This window comes from Mytilus californianus, unplaced genomic scaffold (assembly GCF_021869535.1).
Source record: "Mytilus californianus isolate M0D057914Y unplaced genomic scaffold, xbMytCali1.0.p SCAF_17, whole genome shotgun sequence".
NCBI lineage: Eukaryota > Metazoa > Mollusca > Bivalvia > Mytilida > Mytilidae > Mytilus > Mytilus californianus.
In genome coordinates, this window is record NW_026262659.1 from 209,268 (window position 1) to 236,126 (window position 26,859).

Sequence of the window (26,859 nt, forward strand, 5' to 3'; positions counted from 1 at the left end):
ATTTTTTGAACCCCCTTATGATTCATCACCCCCAAACTCAATCCCAGCCTTCCCTTTGTGGTATGGTACCTTGCAGTACAATTTCAGAGAGATCCATACACTTGAACACAAGTTATTGTCTGGAAACTAGAAAAATGCTTATTTTTGGCCCCTTTTTGGCCCCCAATTCCTAAACGTTTCGGGCAATTACCCCCAAACTCAATTCAAGCTTTCCCTTTGTGATATGGAACCTTGTAGTACAATTTCAGAAATATCCAAACACTAACACACAAGTTATTGTCATGAAACTAGAAAAATGCTTGTTTTTTGCCCCTTTTTTGGCCCCTAATTCCTAAAATTTTGAGGCAATTACCCCCAAAATCAATTACAGCCTTCCCTTTGTGATATGGAACCTTGTGGTACAATGTCAGAGAGATCCATACACTTACACACAAGTTATTGTCTGAAAGTTACAAAAATGCTTATTTTTGGCCCCTTTTTGGCCCCTAATTCCTTAACTGTTGGTACCATAACCCCCAAAATCAATCCCAACCTTCCTTTTGTGGTATTGAATCTTATGGTGAAATTTCATGGAGATCCATTCACTTAAACTAAAGTTAGAGTGCGAAAACCAATGTGTCTTCGGACGACGCCGGACGACGCCGGACGAAGACGACGACGACGACGACGACGACGACGACGACGACGCCAACGTCATACCAATATACGACCAAAAAATTTTTAATTTTTGCGGTCGTATAAAAATGACTTAAAAAATCTTTTAAAATATTGACAAAGATCTGACTTAATAATTCACTGTCTACTGTCATGTACATCAAATTACTTCACATTTAATTAAGATCATTAAAATATTGACTAAGATCTGACTAAGAGCTAGCTGACTTTCGTAGTGTACATCAAGTTACATCACAATTGAACACATAAATCTGATTAAATGCTGCCAATGGTGTAATACTGATGTAAAGACCGATGTTTTTCCTGGGTTAACTGATGTAAAGACGGTTAACTGATGTAAAGACCTATGTTTTCCCTGGGTTAACTGATGTAAAGACCTATGTTTTCCCTGGGTTAACTGTGATATTTTCTAATCTGCTCCGTAAATGAATCAGCAATAGCGTGCCTGAAATATACAAACATTTACCACATAATTGCATGTTTTAAAAAATTAAATTTTCATACACATTATTTTTTTTTTAAATAAGGTAATTGTAGTAAAACTTAAGGCAAAGTTAACAAGAAATGGCTTTTGTTAATTTGTTTCAGTTTTTTTCACTTTATTACTTTCTACCTCTTTAATTTTTATGCTCCCAATGTTAAATATACCTAAATATGGTCTACACTATCTTATCAAAGTATAGATAAACAAGGAAGTACAGTGTTTGTAGATCAAAAAACAAAAATGTTAACAGATAAATTATCACTGTCAAACTGTTTACCAAATATGAAATCTGTTTAATTGTACTTGAGAAAAGTGTGACACAAATTTCTAATTTCATTCAACATATTGAAATTTTAAAAGTATCGGCAAACAGGAAGTATGTGCCTGAAAGATCTGAAAAGTGGTCACATGTTACACTCCTTACTGTCAAGATGCTGACTAAATATGAAGTCATTCTGTTTAGTAGTACTTAAGAAAAGTGTGACAGAAATATTTGTTTGAAAAACAGGCAGACAGACAGGCAAGGTGAATGGAATATATTCCCCTGAAAGATCTGAAAAGTGGTCACAAGTTACAGCTCCTGTGTCTTTTGTGGCTGTTGTTGCAGGTGAGACTAAAATGCTTTAAACAAACATGAATTTTACATGACAAAATACCTTGATTTATCTAGTTTAGACACAAGTGATTTGAACACAACAAGGTTTGACTGAATCTGTCATTAGAACAACATAACAGGGTTTGACTGAATCTGTCATTAGAACAATACAACAAGGTTTGACTGTCTCTGTCATTAGAACAATACAACAAGGTTTGGCTGTATCTGTCATTAGAACAATACAACAAGGTTTGACTGTATCTGTCATTAGAACAATACAACAAGGTTTGACTGTATCTGTCATTAAAACAACATAACAAGGTTTGGCTGTATCTGTCATTAGAACAATACAACAAGGTTTGACTGTATCTGTCATTAGAACAACATAACAAGGTTTGACTGTATCTGTCATTAGAACAATACAACAAGGTTTGACTGTATCTGTCATTAGAACAATACAACAAGGTTTGACTATAGTTGTCATTGGAACAATACAACAATGTTTGACTGTATCTGTCATTAGAACAATACAACAAGGTTTGACTGTATCTGTCATTAGAACAATACAAGGTTTGACTATAATTGTCATTACAACAATACAACAAGGTTTGACTGTATCTGTCATTTGAACAATACAACAAGGTTTGACTATAATTGTCATTGGAACAATACAACAAGGTTTGACTGTATCTGTCATTAGAACAATACAACAAGGTTTGACTGTATCTGTCATTAGAACAATACAACAAGGTTTGACTATATCTGCCATTAGAACAATACAACAAGGTTTGACTGTATCTGTCATTAGAACAATACAACAAGGTTTGACTATATCTGTCATTAGAACAATACAACAAGGTTTGACTGTATCTGTCATTAGAACAATACAACAAGGTTTGACTATATCTGTCATTAGAACAATACAACAATGTTTGACTGTATCTGTCATTAGAACAATTCAACAAGGTTTGACTGTATCTGTCATTAGAACAATACAACAAGGTTTGACTGTATCTGTCATTAGAACAATACAACAAGGTTTGACTATAATTGTCATTACAACAATACAACAAGGTTTGACTGTATCTGTCATTTGAACAATACAACAAGGTTTGACTATAATTGTCATTGGAACAATACAACAAGGTTTGACTGTATCTGTCATTAGAACAATACAACAAGGTTTGACTGTATCTGTCATTAGAACAATACAACAAGGTTTGACTATATCTGCCATTAGAACAATACAACAAGGTTTGACTGTATCTGTCATTAGAACAATACAACAAGGTTTGACTATATCTGTCATTAGAACAATACAACAAGGTTTGACTGTATCTGTCATTAGAACAATACAACAAGGTTTGACTATATCTGTCATTAGAACAATACAACAAGGTTTGACTGTATCTGTCATTAGAACAATACAACAAGGTTTGACTGTATCTGTCATTAGAACAATACAACAAGGTTTGACTGTATCTGTCATTAGAACAATACAACAAGGTTTGACTGTATCTGTCATTAGAACAATACAAGGTTTGACTGTATCTGTCATTAGAACACTACAATAAACATTCCAACTTAATAACTGAGTGGAAAAAGCTTAACTACCAAAAACTTACCTAAATTGAACATTGTGGAAAAGAAAAGCATTGATATGTCCTGAGTCTAATATCTGACTCGATGAAACTCACCTAAATTGTACATTGTGGAATAGAAAAACAGTGATATGTCCTGAGTCTATATACAGTGTATCTGACTTGATAAAACTCACCTAAATTGTACATTGTGGAAAAGAAAAGCATTGATATGTCCTGAGTCTAATTTCTGACTCGATGAAACTCACCTAAATTGTACATTGTGGAATAGAAAAGCATTGACATGTCCTGAGTCTATATATCTGACATGATAAAACTCACCTAAATTGTACATTGTGGAAAAGAAAAGCATTGAAATGTTCTGAGTCTAATATCTGACTCGATGAAACTCACCTAAATTGTACATTGTGGAATAGAAAAGCATTGATATGTCCTGAGTCTATATATCTGACTTGATAAAACTTACCTAAATTGTACATTGTGGAATAGAAAAGCATTGATATGTCCTGAGTCTATATATCTGACATGATAAAACTCGCCTAAATTGTACATTGTGGAATAGAAAAGCATTGATATGTCCTGAGTCTATATATCTGACATGATAAAACTCACCTAAATTGTACATTGTGGAATAGAAAAGCATTGATATGTCCTGAGTCTATATATCTGACATGATAAAACTCACCTAAATTGTACACTGTGGAATAGAAAAGCATTGATATGTCCTGAGTCTATAAATTTGACTTGATAAAACTCACCTAAATTGTACATTGTGGAATAGACAAGCATTGATATATCCTGAGTCTATATATATCTGACTTGATAAAACTCACCTAAATTGTACATTGTGGAATAGACAAGCATTGATATGTCCTGAGTCTATATATCTGACATGATAAAACTCACCTAAATTGTACGTTGTGGAATAGAAAAGCATTGATATGTCCTAAGTCTATATATCTGACATGATAAAACTCACCTAAATTGTACATTGTGGAATAGAAAAGCATTGATATGTCCTGAGTCTATATATCTGACATGATAAAACTCACCTAAATTGTACATTGTGGAATAGAAAAGAATTGATATGTCCTGAGTCTATAAATCTGACTTGATAAAACTCACCTAAAATGTACATTGTGGAATAGAAAAGCATTGATATGTCCTGAGTCTATATATCTGACTTGATAAAACTCACCTAAATTGTACATTGTGGAAAAGAAAAGAATTGATATGTCCTGAGTCTATATATCTGACTTGATAAAACTCACCTAAAATGTACATTGTGGAATAGAAAAGCATTGATATGTCCTGAGTCTATATATCTGACATGATAAAACTCACCTAAATTGTACATTGTGGAATAGAAAAGCATTGATATGTCCTGAGTCTATATATCTGACATGATAAAACTCACCTAAATTGTACATTGTGGAATAGAAAAGCATTGATATGTCCTGAGTCTATATATCTGACATGATAAAACTCACCTAAATTGTACGTTGTGGAATAGAAAAGCATTGATATGTCCTAAGTCTATATATCTGACATGATAAAACTCACCTAAATTGTACGTTGTGGAATAGAAAAGCATTGATATGTCCTAAGTCTATATATCTGACATGATAAAACTCACCTAAATTGTATGTTGTGGAATAGAAAAGCATTGATATGTCCTGAGTCTATTGTCTGACTTGATAAAACTCACCTAAATTGTACATTGTGGAAAAGAAAAGCATTGATATGTCCTGAGTCTATATATCTGACTCGATGAAACTCACCTGAATTGTACATTGTGGAATAGAAAAGCATTGATATGTCCTGAGTCTATATATCTGACTCGATGAAACTCACCTAAATTGTACATTGTGGGAAAGAAAAGCACTGATATGTCCTGAGTCTATATATCTGACTTGATAAAACTCACCTAAATTGTACATTGTGGAATAGAAAAGCATTGATATGTCCTGAGTCTATATATCTGACATGATAAAACTCACCTAAATTGTACATTGTGGAATAGAAAAGCATTGATATGTCCTGAGTCTATATATCTGACATGATAAAACTCACCTAAATTGTACGTTGTGGAATAGAAAAGCATTGATATGTCCTAAGTCTATATATCTGACATGATAAAACTCACCTAAATTGTACATTGTGGAATAGAAAAGCATTGATATGTCCTGAGTCTATAAATCTGACTTGATAAAACTCACCTAAATTGTACATTGTGGAATAGAAAAGCATTGATATGTCCTGAGTCTATTGTCTGACTTGATAAAACTCACCTAAATTGTACATTGTGGAATAGAAAAGCATTGATATGTCCTGAGTCTATATATCTGACTTGATGAAACTCACCTGAATTGTACATTGTGGAATAGAAAAGCATTGATATGTCCTGAGTCTATATATCTGACTTGATAAAACTCACCTAAATTGTACATTGTGGAATAGAAAAGCATTGATATGTCCTGAGTCTATATATCTGACTTGATAAAACTCACCTAAATTGTACATTGTGGAATAGAAAAGCATTGATATGTCCTGAGTCTATATATCTGACTCGATGAAACTCACCTGAATTGTACATTGTGGAATAGAAAAGCATTGATATGTCCTGAGTCTATATATCTGACTTGATAAAACTCACCTAAATTGTACATTTTGGAAAAGAAAAGCATTGATATGTCCTGAGTCTATATATCTGACTTGATAAAACTCACCTAAATTGTACATTTTGGAAAAGAAAAGAATTGATATGTCCTGAGTCTATATATCTGACTTGATAAAACTCACCTAAAATGTACATTGTGGAATAGAAAAGCATTGATATGTCCTGAGTCTATATATCTGACATGATAAAACTCACCTAAATTGTACATTGTGGAATAGAAAAGCATTGATATGTCCTGAGTCTATATATCTGACATGATAAAACTCACCTAAATTGTACATTGTGGAATAGAAAAGCATTGATATGTCCTGAGTCTATATATCTGACATGATAAAACTCACCTAAATTGTACATTGTGGAATAGAAAAGCATTGATATGTCCTAAGTCTATATATCTGACATGATAAAACTCACCTAAATTGTACATTGTGGAATAGAAAAGAATTGATATGTCCTGAGTCTATAAATCTGACTTGATAAAACTCACCTAAATTGTACATTGTGGAATAGAAAAGCATTGATATGTCCTGAGTCTATTGTCTGACTTGATAAAACTCACCTAAATTGTACATTGTGGAATAGAAAAGCATTGATATGTCCTGAGTCTATATATCTGACTCGATGAAACTCACCTGAATTGTACATTGTGGAATAGAAAAGCATTGATATGTCCTGAGTCTATATATCTGACTTGATAAAACTCACCTAAATTGTACATTGTGGAAAAGAAAAGAATTGATATGTCCTGAGTCTATATATCTGACTTGATAAAACTCACCTAAAATGTACATTGTGGAATAGAAAAGCATTGATATGTCCTGAGTCTATATATCTGACATGATAAAACTCACCTAAATTGTACATTGTGGAATAGAAAAGCATTGATATGTCCTGAGTCTATATATCTGACATGATAAAACTCACCTAAATTGTACGTTGTGGAATAGAAAAGCATTGATATGTCCTGAGTCTATATATCTGACATGATAAAACTCACCTAAATTGTACATTGTGGAATAGAAAAGCATTGATATGTCCTGAGTCTATATATCTGACTCGATGAAACTCACCTGAATTGTACATTGTGGAATAGAAAAGCATTGATATGTCCTGAGTCTATATATCTGACATGATAAAACTCACCTAAATTGTACATTGTGGAATAGAAAAGCATTGATATGTCCTGAGTCTATATATCTGACATGATAAAACTCACCTAAATTGTACGTTGTGGAATAGAAAAGCATTGATATGTCCTAAGTCTATATATCTGACATGATGAAACTCACCTAAATTGTACATTGTGGAATAGAAAAGCATTGATATGTCCTGAGTCTATAAATCTGACTTGATAAAACTCACCTAAATTGTACATTGTGGAATAGAAAAGCATTGATATGTCCTGAGTCTATTGTCTGACTTGATAAAACTCACCTAAATTGTACATTGTGGAATAGAAAAGAATTGATATGTCCTGAGTCTATAAATCTGACTTGATAAAACTCACCTAAATTGTACATTGTGGAATAAAAAAGCATTGATATGTCCTGAGTCTATTGTCTGACTTGATAAAACTCACCTAAATTGTACATTGTGGAATAGAAAAGCATTGATATGTCCTGAGTCTATATATCTGACTCGATGAAACTCACCTGAATTGTACATTGTGGAATAGAAAAGCATTGATATGTCCTGAGTCTATATATCTGACTTGATAAAACTCACCTAAATTGTACATTGTGGAAAAGAAAAGCACTGATATGTCCTGAGTCTATATATCTGACTTGATAAAACTCACCTAAATTGTACATTGTGGAATAGAAAAGCATTGATATGTCCTGAGTCTATATATCTGACATGATAAAACTCACCTAAATTGTACATTGTGGAATAGAAAAGCATTGATATGTCCTGAGTCTATATATCTGACTTGATAAAACTCACCTAAATTGTACATTGTGGAAAAGAAAAGAATTGATATGTCCTGAGTCTATATATCTGACTTGATAAAACTCACCTAAAATGTACATTGTGGAATAGAAAAGCATTGATATGTCCTGAGTTTATATATCTGACATGATAAAACTCACCTAAATTGTACATTGTGGAATAGAAAAGCATTGATATGTCCTGAGTCTATATATCTGACATGATAAAACTCACCTAAATTGTACATTGTGGAATAGAAAAGCATTGATATGTCCTGAGTCTATATATCTGACTTGATAAAACTCACCTAAATTGTACATTGTGGAATAGAAAAGCATTGATATGTCCTGAGTCTATATATCTGACATGATAAAACTTACCTAAATTGTACATTGTGGAATAGAAAAGCATTGATATGTCCTGAGTCTAGTATCTGACTCGATTAAATTGTACATTGTGGAATAGAAAAGCATTGATATGTCCTGAGTCTATATATCTGACATGATAAAACTCACCTAAATTGTACATTGTGGAATAGAAAAGCATTGATATGTCCTGAGTCTATATATCTGACTTGATAAAACTCACCTAAATTGTACATTGTGGAATAGGAAAGCATTTATATGTCCTGAGTCTATATATCTGACATGATAAAACTCACCTAAATTGTACATTGTGGAATAGGAAAGCATTTATATGTCCTGAGTCTATGTATCTGACTTGAGAACCGGGCCATAATTGCTCCAAACTTATAACATTGGTCCTCGGTACATAGGCATCATGGTTGGCTGCTACAATAATTATCAGACTTGGGTCCACTGGAACAGAAAAATTTCCTAAATGTGTGCACTCATCCATAACTCCTCTCATAAAATCCAGGGCATTATCTTTAAGACTTTTCCTGTCTATAGTGGATTTACCCACGGTCTCATTATCTCCCTTACATCCAGATTTCTTAACTAAGTAGTCTTCCATTGAATCTATATCAGCTTGGACATCCATTTTATCACCATGATCGTTGAAAGTATGACTGTTTCTTTCTTTCAAGATATTCTCCATTTCTGCAGGAGACTGGTTTAACTTTAAATCTTCAAGCTTGTCAGAGTAGGTTTTGACAAATTCATGTCCCATGTTATAAGTGGAACCTAAAACCTACATTAAAATATAATTCAATTTTAATATAATTTACCTGTGACTATGTTTTTTAAGTTCATCCGTTTCAGCAACATTGAACAAACAATGTTAAAAACAAAATCAAACTGTCAAGCCTTGTAATGATAATGTTCTTGAATTTACTGCAAAAAATATTACAGAGTGCAATCAATACTACTTAATTATTAATTATTTAGTCGATTAATATCTGCATTATCAAGTTATAGCCTGTTTTTCGAGTTGCAACTTTTCTCAGAGGACCTGTCACAAAACTTATGCAGATTAAACAATCAGCTTGTGTGAATGTTTCTCTGCCACAGAAACCTGTGGAAAATACCAGGGATAATGTACTCTTATGTTGTTTCAATGCTAAACATATGGAAATTTTATAAAAAATCTGCTGCCTTTCCTTTTGTACTCCTATATTTGACCATTTGGTGCTTAATACATGGAGGATTATTGCATGCAGTGCTAGCAACGATATCCCTAATGCAAGTATGTAAATAAAGATATTGGTTATAGAAATGAACTTATTCAAGAACACCTTCTAGGGTGCTGGAATTTAGTGGCTCAGCACTAGGTATTTTGGATTGTAAAAGTTGTTTAGGACATTTTGTAGACAATAAACGCTAGCACATCATGGACAAACAAGTGAGTAATCGATGTTTAAATTTTTTAACGAAAATCTCTGTAATAAATTCTGTGGGTTTTTTTTGCAAAAATCTTAGCTTTAGTAGCCACCAAATCCTTATTTTCTATTAAATGCAATGAAACATTTAACAGTACATGTATTGCTTTGAACAATGTTTCCCTTTGGTATATGTACAAAATGGCACGTCACTTTTCTTCTGTATTTTTACTGTTTTGATATTGTAGCACTTTGAATATTTTGTAATACACATGCCTACAGAAGGGGTCATTAACCTTAAATCAGTGATGAAAATGTTCAACCAAAACTTTTAACCAGGAGGGCAGGGCATAAAAATGTGATTTAAAACTTTGAAAATAACTTTTAACATTGCAATGTTTTTTTTAATGATTATATAATTTTGATAATAGAATATCTAGTTCTGATAATAGGAAACAGTCTATATTAAATGCCTCCAAAACAGAAAAAAATTATATCGCTGAGCGCAGCTAGATACGCCCGCAGAGGTCCAACCCTGAACAGTTGGGGCAAAAATGGACACAATATTCAAGCTTGATTCAGGTCTGAATTTGGATTGTAATTAAATATTTTACATATTATAGGTTTCTGAATAAATGTAGTCAAAGAACTTGAAATTGGTTATATGAATTGAATTTATATTCAATTAAAGATTTCTTGCTGTTGTGCAATAGTCCCCAATTCTTAGTAAATCTGTTGTCAGACTATAAACAAATAAAGTTCAATTAATTCTCGATGTCATATTAGAAATTTATGGAAATAAAATATCAATAGATATAAACGATTCACCAAAGTTTCATGAGAATTGGTGACAGCATTATTGAGTTATTGTCCGAAAACTGGAAAATCACCCCTTTTTTTAATGAATAAAACCCCATAACTCAGAAATGTAAAATGTAAAATTTATAAAATTCTAAAGGGAGCTTACATCAATACATACAAACAATTCACCAAAGTTTCATACAAATTGCTGAAAGAATTTTGGAGTTTTTGTCCGAAAACTGGAAAATCCCCCCTTTTTTTATGAATAAACCCTGTGACTCAGAAACGTAAAATTTAAAATTTATAAAAATGGAAAGGGAGCTCATGTCAATAGATATAAACAATTCACCACAATTTCTTGCAAGTTGGTGAAAGCATTCTTAACTTTTTGTCTGAAAACTGGAAAATCCCCCTTTTTTTAATGAATAAAACCCCATAACTCGGAAACGTAAAATCTAAATTTTATAAAAAACGAAAGGGAGCTCATGTCAATAGATATAAACAATTCACCAAAGTTTTATGCAAATTGGTTAAAGCATTTTTGAGTTAATGTCCGACATGTTGACGACGGACAGACGGACGGACAGACGGACAACGGTATACCATAATACGTCCCGTAAACGGGCGTATAAAAAATAATATAAGGCACCCTTAAGGGCATACAATACAGTTTTGATCCCACTGTGATTTTTTTACGACAATTTGCCAAAGTTTCATACAAATTGCTGAAAGAATTTTGGAGTTTTTGTCCGAAAACTGGAAAATCCCCCCTTTTTTTATGAATAAACCCTGTTACTCAGAAACGTAAAATTTAAAATTTATAAAAATGGAAAGGGAGCTCATGTCAATAGATATAAACAATTCACCACAATTTCTTGCAAGTTGGTGAAAGCATTCTTAACTTTTTGTCTGAAAACTGGAAAATCCCCCTTTTTTTAATGAATAAAACCCCATAACTCGGAAACGTAAAATCTAAATTTTTAAAAAAACGAAAGGGAGCTCATGTCAATAGATATAAACAATTCACCAAAGTTTTATGCAAATTGGTAAAAGCATTTTTGAGTTAATGTCCGACATGTTGACGACGGACAGACGGACGGACAGACGGACGGACAGACGGACAACGGTATACCATAATACGTCCCGTAAATGGGCGTATAAAAAATAATATAAGGCACCCTTAAGGGCATACAATACAGTTTTGATCCCACTGTGATTTTTTTACGACAATTTGCCAAAGTTTCATACAAATTGCTGAAAGAATTTTGGAGTTTTTGTCCGAAAACTGGAAAATCCCCCCTTTTTTTATGAATAAACCCTGTGACTCAGAAATGTAAAATTTAAAATTTATAAAAATGGAAAGGGAGCTCATGTCAATAGATATAAACAATTCACCACAATTTCTTGCAAGTTGGTGAAAGCATTCTTAACTTTTTGTCTGAAAACTGGAAAATCCCCCTTTTTTAATGAATAAAACCCCATAACTCGGAAACGTAAAATCTAAATTTTATAAAAAACGAAAGGGAGCTCATGTCAATAGATATAAACAATTCACCAAAGTTTTATGCAAATTGATTAAAGCATTTTTGAGTTAATGTCCGACATGTTGACGACGGACAGACGGACGGACAGACGGACAACGGTATACCATAATACGTCCCGTAAACGGGCATATAAAAAATAATATAAGGCACCCTTAAGGGCATACAATACAGTTTTGATCCCACTGTGATTTTTTTATGACAATTTGCCAAAGTTTCATACAAATTGCTGAAAGAATTTTGCAGTTTTTGTCCGAAAACTGGAAAATCCCCCCTTTTTTTATGAATAAACCCTGTTACTCAGAAACGTAAAATTTAAAATTTATAAAAATGGAAAGGGAGCTCATGTCAATAGATATAAACAATTCACCACAATTTCTTGCAAGTTGGTGAAAGCATTCTTAACTTTTTGTCTGAAAACTGGAAAATCCCCCTTTTTTTAATGAATAAAACCCCATAACTCGGAAACGTAAAATCTAAATTTTATAAAAAACGAAAGGGAGCTCATGTCAATAGATATAAACAATTCACCAAAGTTTTATGCAAATTGGTTAAAGCATTTTTGAGTTAATGTCCGACATGTTGACGACGGACAGACGGACGGACAGACGGACGGACGGACAGACGGACAACAGTATACCATAATACGTCCCGTAAACGGGCGTATAAAAAATCATATAAGGCACCCTTAAGGGCATACAATACAGTTTTGATCCCACTGTGATTTTTTTACGACAATTTGCCAAAGTTTCATAAAAATTGCTGAAAGAATTTTGGAGTTTTTGTCCGAAAACTGGAAAATCCCCCCTTTTTTTATGAATAAACCCTGTGACTCAGAAACGTAAAATTTAAAATTTATAAAAATGGAAAGGGAGCTCATGTCAATAGATATAAACAATTCACCACAATTTCTTGCAAGTTGGTGAAAGCATTCTTAACTTTTTGTCTGAAAACTGGAAAATCCCCCTTTTTTTAATGAATAAAACCCCATAACTCGGAAACGTAAAATCTAAATTTTATAAAAAACGAAAGGGAGCTCATGTCAATAGATATAAACAATTCACCAAAGTTTTATGCAAATTGGTTAAAGCATTTTTGAGTTAATGTCCGACATGTTGACGACGGACAGACGGACGGACAGACGGACGGACGGACAGACGGACAACAGTATACCATAATACGTCCCGTAAACGGGCGTATAAAAAATCATATAAGGCACCCTTAAGGGCATACAATACAGTTTTGATCCCACTGTGATTTTTTTACGACAATTTGCATACATGCTATTTTTTACCCAGTCAATTCAAATGTATAATATACAATATACCTTCATGTGCTACTTTTAGAGATAAATGGGAATGAAATTTTAGACATTTGGCCAAAATTTGGCTTTCTTGGAAATTTCTATCCTTTGGACAGACATACCTAACTTTTTTGTTTCAAAGATAGACACAAGCGTTTATTTGTAAAAACATCTGGAATATCTTCATTATATAAGTATGCTTTAAATATATGAAGCAATTCTTTGTAAATAATTCATTTTCATTAAATTTTCATGATTTTAGAAAAAAAAACGCAATTTTTGCTTTATATTTATTTAATTTAAAAAAAATACATCGGAGATTTGTTCATAAAAATTGGTACAAATTATCTTCATAATACTCATGCTAATGATTAAAATCAGTAGAAAAATGTATCTTTTCCCGATATGTCACAGTTTGACATCTCAAAAATAACATTTTATGTTGGCAACGTCATTATCTCCCCTGTAACTGTATCGTATGCTCTTAAGACCAACTTTCATGTTTACAAGAGATAATCATGTGTTAGATCTCTTCATAAAAAAATGTTGACCGACTATTACACTGAACATTGATTCTTTGCCAATCAGTTTATATCATGCTTCCAAGTAACATTTAATTTACTTGTTCAGGGGAGATAAGTGTGCATATTTACCTGTTCAGGGGAGACAAGTGTGCGTTTGATCTCATCAGCATAAACAGTGTCCACTGAATATTGATTTTCAAGAACCTTCCATGGTATTGACTCGCTCATTACTCCCTGAAAAAAGAATTAAATGCATCCATGAATTAAAAACAATAAGGTACTTCCATTATTACTCAATTTACTTACATTCATTCATCATAAGTTATTAAAGAGTGATTTATTATATGTATACTAGGCTTTGGATATACAGACACAGCAAGGGAGGCCATATTACCTTTGTGAAGACAGTGGAGGCTGTTGTCCATGATAAACATGGGATCAATGATATTGGCTTTGGATAAACTGATGCTGCAAGGGAGGCCATCTAAAATGGAAAAGAAAATATATTAATAGAAAATATTATTATCTTTGATTAATGGATACAAACATCAACTCAACAAAACTGTAAAAAATACAAGAGGCTCCAGGGAACCTGTATCCTTCACCTGTCTACTAGAGGCTCCAAGGAACCTGTATCCTTCACCTGTCTACTAGAGGCTCCAGGGAACCTGTATCATTCACCTGTCTACTAGAGTCTCCAGGGAACCTGTATCCTTCACCTGTCAACTAGAGGCTCCAGGGAACCTGTGTCATTCACCTGTCAACTAGAGGCTCCAGGGAACCTGTATCCTTCACCTGTCTACTAGAGGCTCCAGGAAACCTGTATCCTTCACCTGTCTACTAGAGGCTCCAGGAAACCTGTATCCTTCACCTGTCTACTAGAGGCTCCAGGTAACCTGTATCCTTCACCTGTCTACTAGAGGCTCCAGGGAACCTGTATCCTTCACCTGTCTACTAGAGGCTCCAGGGAACCTGTATCCTTCACCTGTCTACTAGAGGCTCCAGGGAACCTTTATCCTTTACCTGTCTACTAGAGGCTTCATGGAACCTGTATCATTCACCTGTCTACTAGAGGCTCCAGGAAACCTGTATCCTTCACCTGTCTACTAGAGGCTCCAGGTAACCTGTATCCTTCACCTTTCTACTAGAGGCTCCAGGGAACCTGTATCCTTCACCTGTCTACTAGAGGCTCCAGGGAACCTGTATCCTTCACCTGTCTACTAGAGGCTCCAGGGAACCTTTATCCTTCACCTGTCTACTAGAGGCTTCATGGAACCTGTATCATTCACCTGTCTATGCATTATACTAACTAATATTTCTATTAGAATTCAATACACAGTATAAATATTTGGAAGTTGAATGTTAGCATTCAGAATATAAATGTATTTAACAAGGCAAAAGTTACAGCATTTCCAAGTGCCATAGAAAGGCAGCAGATTTCCTTTTTGATACACATCCAGGAAAGGTCAGTCCCAGCTGGTTGAGCAGGAATTTAACCAAATAATTTTTTTTAGTTTTCAAATTCATGCAAGTGAAATCAAGACATAATTTTTTTTTAGTCCCAGGATCTTATATATTTATGTGACTGAAGACTCCTAGCAACTGGAATCTCTCCCTTACCAGATATTTACTCCGTCTTACTTCTGATAAATTTAGATTTGAATTTATTTAGAGAACATTGCATACATTTCCCCTGACAAGCTTTGTTCATATTTGCCAAGCTTAAGAAGCTAAAAATGTAATTTGCTTTTAGTTCTGAACAGTAACTATGTTTGACTATTGTCGCAATGATTGCCACTTGATTAAAATGGCTATTGTCTGTTTTTTAATTGTCAATGCAGTGTGGTTAAAGTATCTAGTAGTTTAAGCAAATTCTTTATGAAAAATAGTCAATATCTATACAAAAAACCCTCTGCTGCCATATTTTTCATCAATACTTAATGAAACAAATAGGTCTTTTTAGAGGACTTTTCATACAAAATCATTCCAAATTAGTTCTTTGTGTTGATCTCAAGATGTCTTTTGATTAATTGTGTTGTTGGGTTACTGTCTCATTGAAGTTATGCCCCACATGTCCTTTAATTCAAAAATGTATGATGCATATGGGATGATTCACATCATGTGTGGTCCAAATTAAGTAAAAGAAATTTTCAATAGTGAATAACGAAAGTACTTACAAATCCACCCATAGATATGCCTGTTACACCTAATGGTCCAAAGCCATGTCGTTCACACCAGTTAAATAACACTAGGGACTCTAACATGAGGGCTCCTCCCATCACAAACAGGTCACAGGTATAATGTAGACTGGACCTCCTGAAACAATACTCAGTAGTTATTAAACCTTGAAAAGCAACTATAAATACACATATATGTTTAGTAAGCAATATAGATGTAAGATATTTGTACTGAAGAGTCACTTGAAGTTTAATATTTATTACTTTTCAAAAATTTGATAAAGAATATTTTTACCCGAAAAATTGAACATCCAAATGAAATCAAAAATAAATGTATTATTGTGGCAACAACATTTCATTTTGTTAAGAAAAATCCTTGAAATATTTTTGAAATCCCCATTCAACTTTTACCATCCTTGAACAATTAAAAAAAATAATTCTTTCATACTTCTAAATAAATAAAAGTTCTAGTTGTATTATTCTTTTCCACTTAAAGTTCATCATTCAAATATTGCAAAATTTTTTCAAAATCTGACATATCACCCAAAATACATTTACTTGCAAACAAAAATGACTACAGGTAAAACTTACAACTGTCTTTTAGGTTTCCTTAAACCATCTTATCTTCAGTTAAAGAAGCCATTTATATGTAGAAGAATATGTTACACCCCACTTTGGTATACGTGTAATAGATAAACCTGTATTGCACTACTAATGTGTATCAGAAAGAATGCCTGACTGGTATCAGTCCTTAAATGAAAATTCATCAGGGGCCAAGTCTTTATTTTCATGACCTTTTCATTTGGCCTTTATTTACTTTAGGGGACCTTGTACTTTTGGGTTAGAGTAGGAATTATTTTACTATAGCCCTTTATGGGATAGGTCCCATTAAGAAAAGGAAGCCTATTTATTTTTACTTAAGTGAATAATAAAATCAACATATGTCCCACAAATGCATATAATAAATGAATCAATGAAGAAGTAAAGAAAACTGATACTTATTCATTCAAAACTTCATATCTTTCACATTTGAAAAAATGCTTCCCTGATGAAAAGTTTGTTATTTCAAATTTTGGAGGTATAATATAAAATAAAATGCAATGTCAACTTATTTGTCACATATTTTTGTTTCAGCAGCTTGGACAGAGTCTTTAGATACATAAGAAACATAAATAAGTATACAGTCCAGTGCAGGAAAAATCAGTAACATATTGTACTTGGCTGTGTAATTTGTTATTCTAATATGACGACCTATTATCTTCAACCAGTATAATTACAATATATCTACCTTAAGCGCAAACGCAGTAATACACATCAACGGCTGTCCCGCGTTACGACCAACTTATTTATACTGCCAGATATTCTCAATTTTCGACATCAAAATCCCCAGTTTACGAAGGCCAAGCTTCAGATACAATATATTTATCTCTATTCCACAGCAAAATAAACAAATCAGTCCATTTCAATTTATTTTTCATGGTAAAATTTCATAAAACAAAAATTCCGCGAAATGATGTTATTGTCTTGACATGGCAACGAAACAAGGTGACGTCACAAATATGTTTCCGTAAACAAAAAATCAAATGTAAATACCGGGCGTTTTAAAGCTTCTTGTACGCCTCAGAACGAATAAAATTACATTGGAAGAAAATATATATGTCAAAAATGCGTTTAAAAAAAAAATCATTGAATTATATAATATTACTAATATTATCAAAATTGGGTAAAACGGAACAGCCAAAACAGTATCGTATGTATAGGGCTTTCATGGTTAACAAAATTACCGAATTTGTCCTATTAGAATCGAAATAGTTCATGGCAGCCGTAGATTTGTTTTCATTTAACCATGGGTTGGGCATTTATATTCGTATTTTACCCCTCGCTAACGCTCAGGGTAAAATAATCGAATATAAATGCCCAACCCATGGTTAAATGAAAACAAATCTATGGCTGCCATGAATTATTTCTTAAACATAAGACCTAGACCTCTATAGAGGATACAAAGACTTATCACTGTAGCACAATTTCATTGTAATGTAAAGATACAAGGATACAATATGGACTTTCAAGAATTATAGATGCAATTCCACTTTCTTTCAACAAAGGACGAGCTACAACTGTTCTCCTCCTCCAGTAATACTGAAAAAAAAGACACTGAGATTCAGAAAACAGGTCTTATAACATCCTTACTGATTTTATTGTGACATGAATAGATCCATTACATGTTTTAGTCTTATATTACTTCAAATTTATAATTCACATAAATATAAATCTATCATTAAAAGTTTCAGCTTAAGAAAAAATTTAGGCCAAATAAGGCCCTTGTTGCACCTTCCTTCTCTGTATGATATATCCTACAATGAATGTCTAAAGTGAAGGTATAGTACATGGATGTTGATACATAATTAACAGTTACTGCCTTTTTGAGTGTGAAAAGTAGGTACAATACAGACATTGGGGTGTGTGTGTGTGTATAAGAGGGGAGGAGATAATACATACATGATCACCAATTCCTGTCAGTTGTTAACAAACAGGTTTATGACATCTTTAACACTCAATTGTTGTGTATGTGTAAGTTTTTGTTATTTTAGTTGTTGCTTTATGTTTTTTTTTTTTTTTGGGGGGGGGGGGGGGGAAGGGGGGAATATAATGCATACATGATCTCCTGTGCCAGCCAGTTGTAAACACACAGGTTTATGATGACTTTTCCATTCTTTTGGTAAGACCATTTGAAATCTACAATGTAAAATATACAAGCTCAGATTGTCCTGAACATGCATGAAATATTTGCCACTGGACTTTACCAAACAACATTCAATCAATAACAAGTTTAGATACAGGCTGTGCAAAAACCTCATATAGTGAGGATTACATAAAAAAGTACTATGTAAAATTTAAAGATAGATTTTTTTTTAATAAAGTGTGAGAAGATTGCTCTTATAAAATGATTTAAGAAAAAATAAAAAATAAAAATTGGAGTCAGCATACCTGTTTTCTTACAAAATATAGTGTTTTATAAAATGAAATTATCTGAGTAATCTCCCCTTATAAAGCAAAGTTTTAACATTATTGAATCAATTAAATTGTTTCCTGTTTTTGTATAAAAGTGATTACCATAAGATAAAATCATCTATTTCTGTTTCCTATTAGAATTATACAAATTATAAACATCATTATATAATATCTGGTAATTTCTATTTCTTTTGACATTTTACCAAATAAAAAGATCATTAATACCTAGCAATTTCTGTTTCCAAATGGCACTAAATTAATAACAAGCGTCATTAATACCTGGCAATTTCTGTTTCCTTTGGCATTAGACCAGGTACACACTTTTTAAATGGTGATACAAAATGTCCTTCCAGTATTCTAACATCACCTTGGAGCTCATCCTGTGAAATACATTAACAAAATAAGTCACTCATTATGGTCAGAAAAAGACATATTGCTATGGCAAAATAAGCATTATTTTTAAAGGTATAAAGTGTTTTTTTCTTGTGTCAATATCAGGAATTAAAGTATGTGGCAATTGGAACCAATTTAATACTGATATTTTTGTGGTATAAAAATATTTTATTTACCAGCTGTAACATTATGAATAGTTTTGAAAATAAAATAACAATGTAGTTATAGTGACTAAGTCTATCCACACCCTCTGGTCTCTGGTAGATAGGTGTATCATTTGCAATCATACCTCATCTCCTTATTTTTATATAAGTATCATTACAACAGATCTTTATGCAACCAATAATGTAAAGCCTTACAACAAATCTCAACACAATGATTTTAACCACTAATAAATTATGTTGTCAACAAAAGTTACCTTTTTGACTGAATACTGAGCTGGTAACAGGCATGCAAGTCAACATTTCTGCTTTTTTTATTAACTACTGTTACTTAAATAACTCTAGAATCATGTACAATTCCAAAACATATTCCCTGTTTCATATATTACCTTGTCTATAGTAACTGGGTAATCAGGAGGAACCAGTTTGTAACAGGCATCTCTATTTCCTAATACTTTCCTGAAGTCAAATATTCTTCAAAACAAAAGACAGGAATTAAAATGGATCTACATGGTCAATAAAACAAAAAACTCGGTACTGATTATTTGAAATACAAATAAAATGCTCAGCAGGGCGCAGCTTGATACGACCGCAGAGGTCAAACCCTGAACAGTTGGGGCAAGTATGGACACAACATTCAAGCTTGATACAGCTCTGAATTTGGATTGTGATTAAATATTTGACACAGCATAGGTTTCTGACACAGAATGAATGTGGTCTAAGAACTTAAAAATTTAAAATTGGACATTCACCTATTATGGTCCAATATCCAAAATCTAAATACATGGTTAGATTCAGCATATCAAAGAACCCCAAGAATTCAATTTTTGATGAAATCAAACAAAGTTTAATTTTGGACCCTTTTGACCTCAATGTGGACAAAGTTGATAACGGGGCCCAAAAATCAAAAATCTAAATACATGGTTAGATTCAGCATATCAAAGAACCCCATATATTCAATTTTTGTTGAAATCAAACAAAGTTTAATTTTGGACCCCGATTTGGACCAACTTGAAAACTGGGCCCATAATCAAAAATCTAAATACATGTTTAGATTCAGCATATCAAAGAACCCTAAAAATTCAATTTTTGTTAAAATCAAACTAAATTTAATTTTGGACCCTTTGGACCTTAATGTAGACCAATTTGAAAACGGAACCAAAAATTAAGAATCTAAATACACGGTTAGATTCGGCATATCAAAGAACCCCAATAATTCAATTTTTGATGAAATCAAACAAAGTTAAATTTTGGACCCTTTGGACCTCAATGTGGACCAATTTAAAAACGGGGCCCAAAATCCAAAAACTTAATACACGGTTAGATTCAGCATATTAAAGAACCCCAAGAATTCTAGAATAAAACCCCATTGAAATTGATCAAGAAATAAGCAATTTATACGAAGTATCTTCTTTTGCACAATACTGTGCAATTGAATATTTCTTGCTATTGCGCAATACTGTACAATTGACAATTTCTTGCTATTGCGCAATATTGTGCTATTGGATATTTCTTGCTATTGCGCAATACTGTGCAATTGAAGATTTCTTGCTATTGCGCAATACTGTGCAATTGAAGATTTCTTGCTATTGTGCAATACTGTGCAATTGAAAATTTCTTGCTATTGCACAATACTTATTATATAATAATTTACACATCCTGTTTGGTGTGTATCTCCTACCATATCATTATTATTTGCTTTTAAATATTAAACAGAAATAACCAAAAAAAGAAAAAAAAAAGAAAAAAAAAATCCCCCCCCCCCCAAATTTTTTGAACCCCCTTATGATTCATCACGCCCAAACTCAATCCCAGCCTTCCCTTTGTGGTATGGTACCTTGCAGTACAATTTCAGAGAGATCCATACACTTGAACACAAGTTATTGTCTGGAAACTAGAAAAATGCTTATTTTTGGCCCCTTTTTGGCCCCCAATTCCTAAACGTTTCGGGCAATTACCCCCAAACTCAATTCCAGCTTTCCCTTTGTGATATGGAACCTTGTAGTACAATTTCAGAAATATCCAAACACTTACACACAAGTTATTGTCATGAAACTAGAAAAATGCTTGTTTTTTGCCCCTTTTTTGGCCCCTAATTCCTAAAATTTTGAGGCAATTACCCCCAAAATCAATTACAGCCTTCCCTTTGTGATATGGAACCTTGTGGTACAATGTCAGAGAGTTCCATACACTTACACACAAGTTATTGTCTGGAAGTTACAAAAATGCTTATTTTTGGCCCCTTTTTGGCCCCTTATTCCTTAACTGTTGGTACCATAACCCCCAAAATCAATCCCAACCTTCCTTTTGTGGTATTGAACCTTATGGTAAAATTTCATGGAGATCCATTCACTTAAACTAAAGTTAGAGTGCGAAAACCAATGTGTCTTCAGACGACGCCGGACGACGACGACAACGACGACGCCAACATCATACCAATATACGACCAAAAAATTTATAATTTTTGCGGTCGTATAAAAACTTAACAAAGAAGAATGCTAGAGTAGCCATTTTCCCTACTTGCAAACAGAATTTTCCAGAAAACTTATATTTCGAAGAGGCATAACTCTCATAAATAATAATCAATTTGCTCAATTTTCAAATTCATCAATGTAAAATTTCTATATCATTTACAAGTCCCCCTAATGGATCATCCCAGATGTTGACATTCTCCTAAGGTATTGCTAATGTGAACCTTTGACATAAACTTAATCACACTATAGTGAGAACTGTGGGTGGGAGAGCACTGTTAATGTTGATTTTCCATATATCATTTACATTTCAAAGGACACCAGTCCAAAAAATTTAATCTATTGGACTTTGAAATCTTACAAGAACTGTAGGTATAAAATGTAAGATTGTCAAAGACATTGCTGATGTATACATGTACTTTTTTCATAAGGCCCAGGTGTTGTATTTATACGATCAAAATTGTGAAAGTAAACTCAACAGATTGCAAAAAATCAAAGAACTACTATGCAGAAGTTGCCAAAAGATATAGGATAAGTCTTCTCCTCTGAGCTTCTTGGGTAAGAACTAAGTAATGTTTATCATTTAACTTGGCAAAATTTGAATAAAAAATTTGATAAAACAAAACAATCCTGAACATTTTTGTATTAACTTTTACAAACAAATTCAACATCCAAGAATTATTGCTTAATGTCTTTTTTTCTGAAAAGTACTGAGTTTGAATGCTCCTTTTTAAATGAGCAGTCACTCCATAAAATGTAGATGTCCTTCCTAAGGCAAACTATTGAAATTATAAACAGTCAAAACAGAGATATGTATTGCCTGTGTAACTTAACTTTTTACAATTAAAACAGACCACCTAACTTAAGTGTAGCTTCTGCAACTATCTTAAACTTTACATACATTGTAGTTATTTTTGGGACCTGGGTTCAGCTAGACATAAACTGGGTGGATTAGTCCTTATTTCAACCCATGGCTTACTGAATGCACAATTTTTCTTCACATTTTCTATTTTAGCTCACTCTCCACAGAATATGCACACCTCTTTCAAGTTTTCTAGCTTTCCTCCACTCTTACAAATTTTATGAAACATTTGATTTCTGATCTATTAAATACAAACTTTTTCAAGTTTTCTGGTTCTCCCCAGCCTCTAGTGAAGAACTTGGTCACTATAAGTTTTCTGTACAGCTGATCAAATCTACTCATGTTTGGACAACAGTATCTCCAGGAATAATTTGGTTCAGAAGATGTTTACTTCGGTTGGGTTGACACTTCCATCAATCATGTCAATACCTGAAAATACACATCATAAGTCCAAGTTATTTTTGGGGGGTTAAGATTGCCTGTTGTCACTAACTCTACCGCTATATCTTCCAGGACTCATCTCTACCTTTGAGAGTTCATACAGTATAGCTACAAAATGATGTGTATGTGTAAAACTGTACTTTAGTTATTCTAAAAATAGGATCTACTACAGTTACAGTTGGGGGTAATACTTATAAAATGGCTTTTATATACTGTGTGTACAGGTCAATTATTTTGGTCATCTAAGGATAATCATCCTGAGTTATTCAGATTTTTTTTTAATTTCTTCTTTTCTGATAACTTTTACCATTCATAAAAGTATAACTTTGTGGACAATAAAAATCACATTTGTTTCATATATGTATTTTTAAAATACAGCCTATTTTCACGCCTCCAGGAAAAAAATTTTGAAGGTTGTTCACAGTTACTTAACATCAGTGTGCAGTACATTGATTGATTTGTCCATAATGCCACTTCAGCACTATTGTGCTATTTCGTAGAGTGAGAAGTAAGGACGTTTTACTCAAAATCATTAAAAGACTAATCAAGCAGAAAGACATATTTACAATGTTTTACATTTCCCAGGGGGAGAACAAATCATAATAGATTAGACCCTTGTAGGGTTTTATTACTGGGCTTTAATTTACCTGACGATCCACCTGGTAAAGTTATCTTTAATGCCTTTATCTTAATTACAATTATCATAATTGGTCTAAATTTTACCGTTCAGTTAATGATTTTGACTTTGTGACACCAGTGTTGTACCGAACTATAGTTTTTTTTAGAATAAGAATCATTCATTCATCCTGAAAATGTATAAAATATTTGCCACTGGAAGTTAAGCAACCACAATCAATCATTCATACATTCTGAAGAAAGATTTGAAGATGGGACCGGCTTCTGAAATTTTCATGAAATGCATGTAATATTAGTTATATTACTGTTCATTAACATGTGAACTTGCTCATGATTTACCCCTTTCGTTACTATTGATATAATCATACCCTTCCAAACCTTCCTCCTGAAGGAAACACAATTTCTGAGAAACAATACGACTCGGCCATGGAGCCAGTTCGCCATGGTCGTTTAGGCCATACTACTTTGGCCATGTAATAAAAGTCGTTTTGGTCATACTTTTATTTTATATTAAACATGTTACAAGAGATTTTGTTGTACATTTTTCAATTGATATATCTTTCATAACTTTAAAAATAACTTTATTGCACTTTTTTATTAATGATGTTATATCAAAAATAAATGGGGAATGTGTCCATAGGACACAGATGATGCCCCCACTTGCATATCATATAAAGTTATAAAGGGACATAACTGAAGAACAGTAAAAGTGACGCTACCCAAATTTGTACTTGATCTGAGTTTTGTGGTAATAAGCATTGTGTATGAGTTTCATAACATTTAGTTGAGGCAAACTTAAGTTAGAGAACGGAAACGAAAAATTCAGCAATTTTTCCATTTGTAAAGGGGCATAACTCTAGAACAGTAAAAGTGACACCACCAAAATTCAAACTTGATCTGTATTTTGTGGTAATAAGCATTGTGTATGAGTTTCATAACATTTGGTTGAGCCTTGGGGCAAAATTAAGTTAGAGAATGGAAACAAAAAATTCAGCAATTTTTCCATATGTAAAGGGGCATAACTCTAGAACGGTTAAAGTCACACCACCAAAATTCAAACTAGATCTGTATTTTGTGGTAATAAGCATTGCGTGTACGTTTCATAATATTTGATAGAGGCAAACTAAAGTTAGAGAACGGAAACAAAAAAATTCATCAATTTTTCCATTTGTAAAGGAGCATAACTCTAGAACAGTTAAAGTGACACCACCAAATTTCAAACTTGATCTGTGTTTTGTGGTAATAAGCATTGTGTATAAGTTTCATAACATTTGGTTGAGGCAAACTTAAGTTAGAGAATGGACACCAACTTTGGGACGTACGTACAGCCGGACAAGGGTAAAACTTGATGCCCCCTCCATTACAGCGGGGGCATAAAAGTTGTAAAAAGGTTCTGTAAGTCTTTTGTTTCTCTTTTCTATTTAGTTGACCGCCATAAGAGGCAACTGCCTACATGCCTCCACGTAATTTACGGTGCTGATCTTCACCAAATGAAATGAGCAAACAGGTGACAGTCTTGTATTGAAATGATTAAATTGAATAACAATCAAGTTGATTGGTTCATTATGAGTGAATCACTTAGACACTAATTTTATCACTTAGCTAATCCAATTATCTAATTAAATATACAAAGGTATCTGTAGTGGAAAAGATTATTTATATATAATAACTATTCTTAAGTCCAGTTCAGTCATTATTTTAATATTTTAAGCAAAAAAATGCATTAATTTTCTGTTTTAAAATCAATTTTTTATTGAACATTTGGCATATTAGATGTGGGGGTATATATTTCGAAGCAAAACAAAACATTAATTTTCTATTTTCAAATCAATTTTAATCAAGATTACACAATTTACTGATAACAAATAAGAACATTTCTTTTTTTGGCTGGCTCTGACGACTGTGACATTTTCTAAGTTTAATCAGGTATAATGAAATATTTACTTATCTCTTATTTTTCTATTCAAAATATTGATAGACACGGACATTAAGAAAAAAAGACATTATGAATAGAAACGACCAAGGCCAAAATGGTATAGGCCAAAACAACATGTGGCGAAACTGGTTTTTGAAAGTGATTAGCTGGACTCAACTAAAGGAGGGTCATAATGGGGGTACTTTCATGACGAATAATGGTAAAAACTCTTGCCAAATGACATTAACGGTAATTTTTGGTACATGACGAAAAAATGTACACTTTCTTTTAGAAGATAAAAAAATCGTCTGATTTTGACGAATCACATGATGAACTTTTCGAATCACAATAAGGATATTTTGACAAATAACGTTAAAATTTTCACCAATTTGACGCTAACGGTAGCCGAAAATGACCGTTTCATGCTTGACGGTAAAGGGCATTCCTACCCTCCTCTTAAAGTACTGTAACAATGAGTCTCTATTTTCAAAATTAACCATGTGCACACCCAAAAATGACAGAAGAGTCAACACGAATACTCAGCGGTAGAAGAAGCAGCATACTGGACACAAGGACACGTAGACTCGTAGTTACGCAAGATTGTCTACTGTTAAGAGTTCAGTGAAAACATATTATATATTTATCTTTTCACTTACAATAAGATCCAATAACTTGCAAAAGTCAGGTTCTCGAAATATGTTGCCATCGACAAAACACCTCTTCGCTTTAAAATGTTCAACTACAATCAATCATTTCTTTAAAGAAAAATAAGACGATTGCGGTTTGAAGGTTGGTGTAATCAATTTACAACTTCATCCCTTTCCTTAAATAAAGGCAGAAATTGCTTTCTTCAAACGTTCAAGCGATCCATGTAAGTT

General features: G+C 33.0%; 1 protein-coding gene and 1 long non-coding RNA gene across 5 annotated transcripts; both read right to left on the reverse strand.

Moving 5' to 3' along the window:
* Window positions 1-741: 741 nt before the first annotated feature.
* Window positions 742-26,790, reverse strand: LOC127726186 (protein ABHD18-like). Of its 3 annotated transcripts, none has more exons than XR_007993356.1 (13): window positions 26,638-26,790; window positions 23,246-23,418; window positions 20,046-20,130; window positions 19,382-19,482; window positions 18,748-18,826; window positions 18,145-18,229; window positions 16,682-16,709; window positions 16,091-16,229; window positions 14,308-14,397; window positions 14,043-14,147; window positions 8,626-9,116; window positions 1,006-1,120; window positions 742-953 (listed from the first exon to the last, which is right to left on the reverse strand). XR_007993356.1 is itself a non-coding variant. In XM_052233474.1 (13 exons), the coding sequence occupies exons 2-12, from the start codon at window positions 23,329-23,331 to the stop codon at window positions 1,069-1,071; spliced, it is 1,341 nt and encodes a 446-aa protein (XP_052089434.1). In that variant the 5' UTR covers window positions 23,332-23,418; window positions 26,638-26,790; the 3' UTR covers window positions 742-1,019; window positions 1,053-1,068. The 3 variants fall into 3 exon arrangements, 2 of the variants coding, with proteins under 2 accessions (XP_052089434.1, XP_052089433.1); XM_052233474.1 differs by having other exon boundaries at window positions 742-1,019; window positions 1,053-1,120; XM_052233473.1 differs by having other exon boundaries at window positions 742-1,120.
* On the reverse strand, window positions 14,539-15,322 carry LOC127726188 (uncharacterized). 2 transcript variants are annotated; one of them, XR_007993357.1, is made up of 4 exons: window positions 15,165-15,322; window positions 15,076-15,126; window positions 14,810-14,923; window positions 14,539-14,581 (listed from the first exon to the last, which is right to left on the reverse strand). It is a non-coding gene; the product is annotated as an uncharacterized LOC127726188 (long non-coding RNA). The 2 variants fall into 2 exon arrangements; XR_007993358.1 differs by lacking the exons at window positions 15,076-15,126; window positions 15,165-15,322 and adding an exon at window positions 15,000-15,050.
* Window positions 26,791-26,859: the final 69 nt, after the last annotated feature.

Coding starts and splice junctions, on each gene's coding strand:
- LOC127726186 (XM_052233474.1), bottom strand. CDS start 23,331: ATGAGTAGATTTGATCAGCTGTACAGAAAACTTATAGTGACCAAGTTC. Junction 18,827..19,381: donor AAGGAAACAGAAATTGCCAG/GTATTAATGACG, acceptor TTTACATTGTAG/ATTTCAAATGGTCTTACCAA. Junction 14,398..16,090: donor GCATATCTATGGGTGGATTT/GTAAGTACTTTC, acceptor TTTCCATTTTAG/ATGGCCTCCCTTGCAGCATC.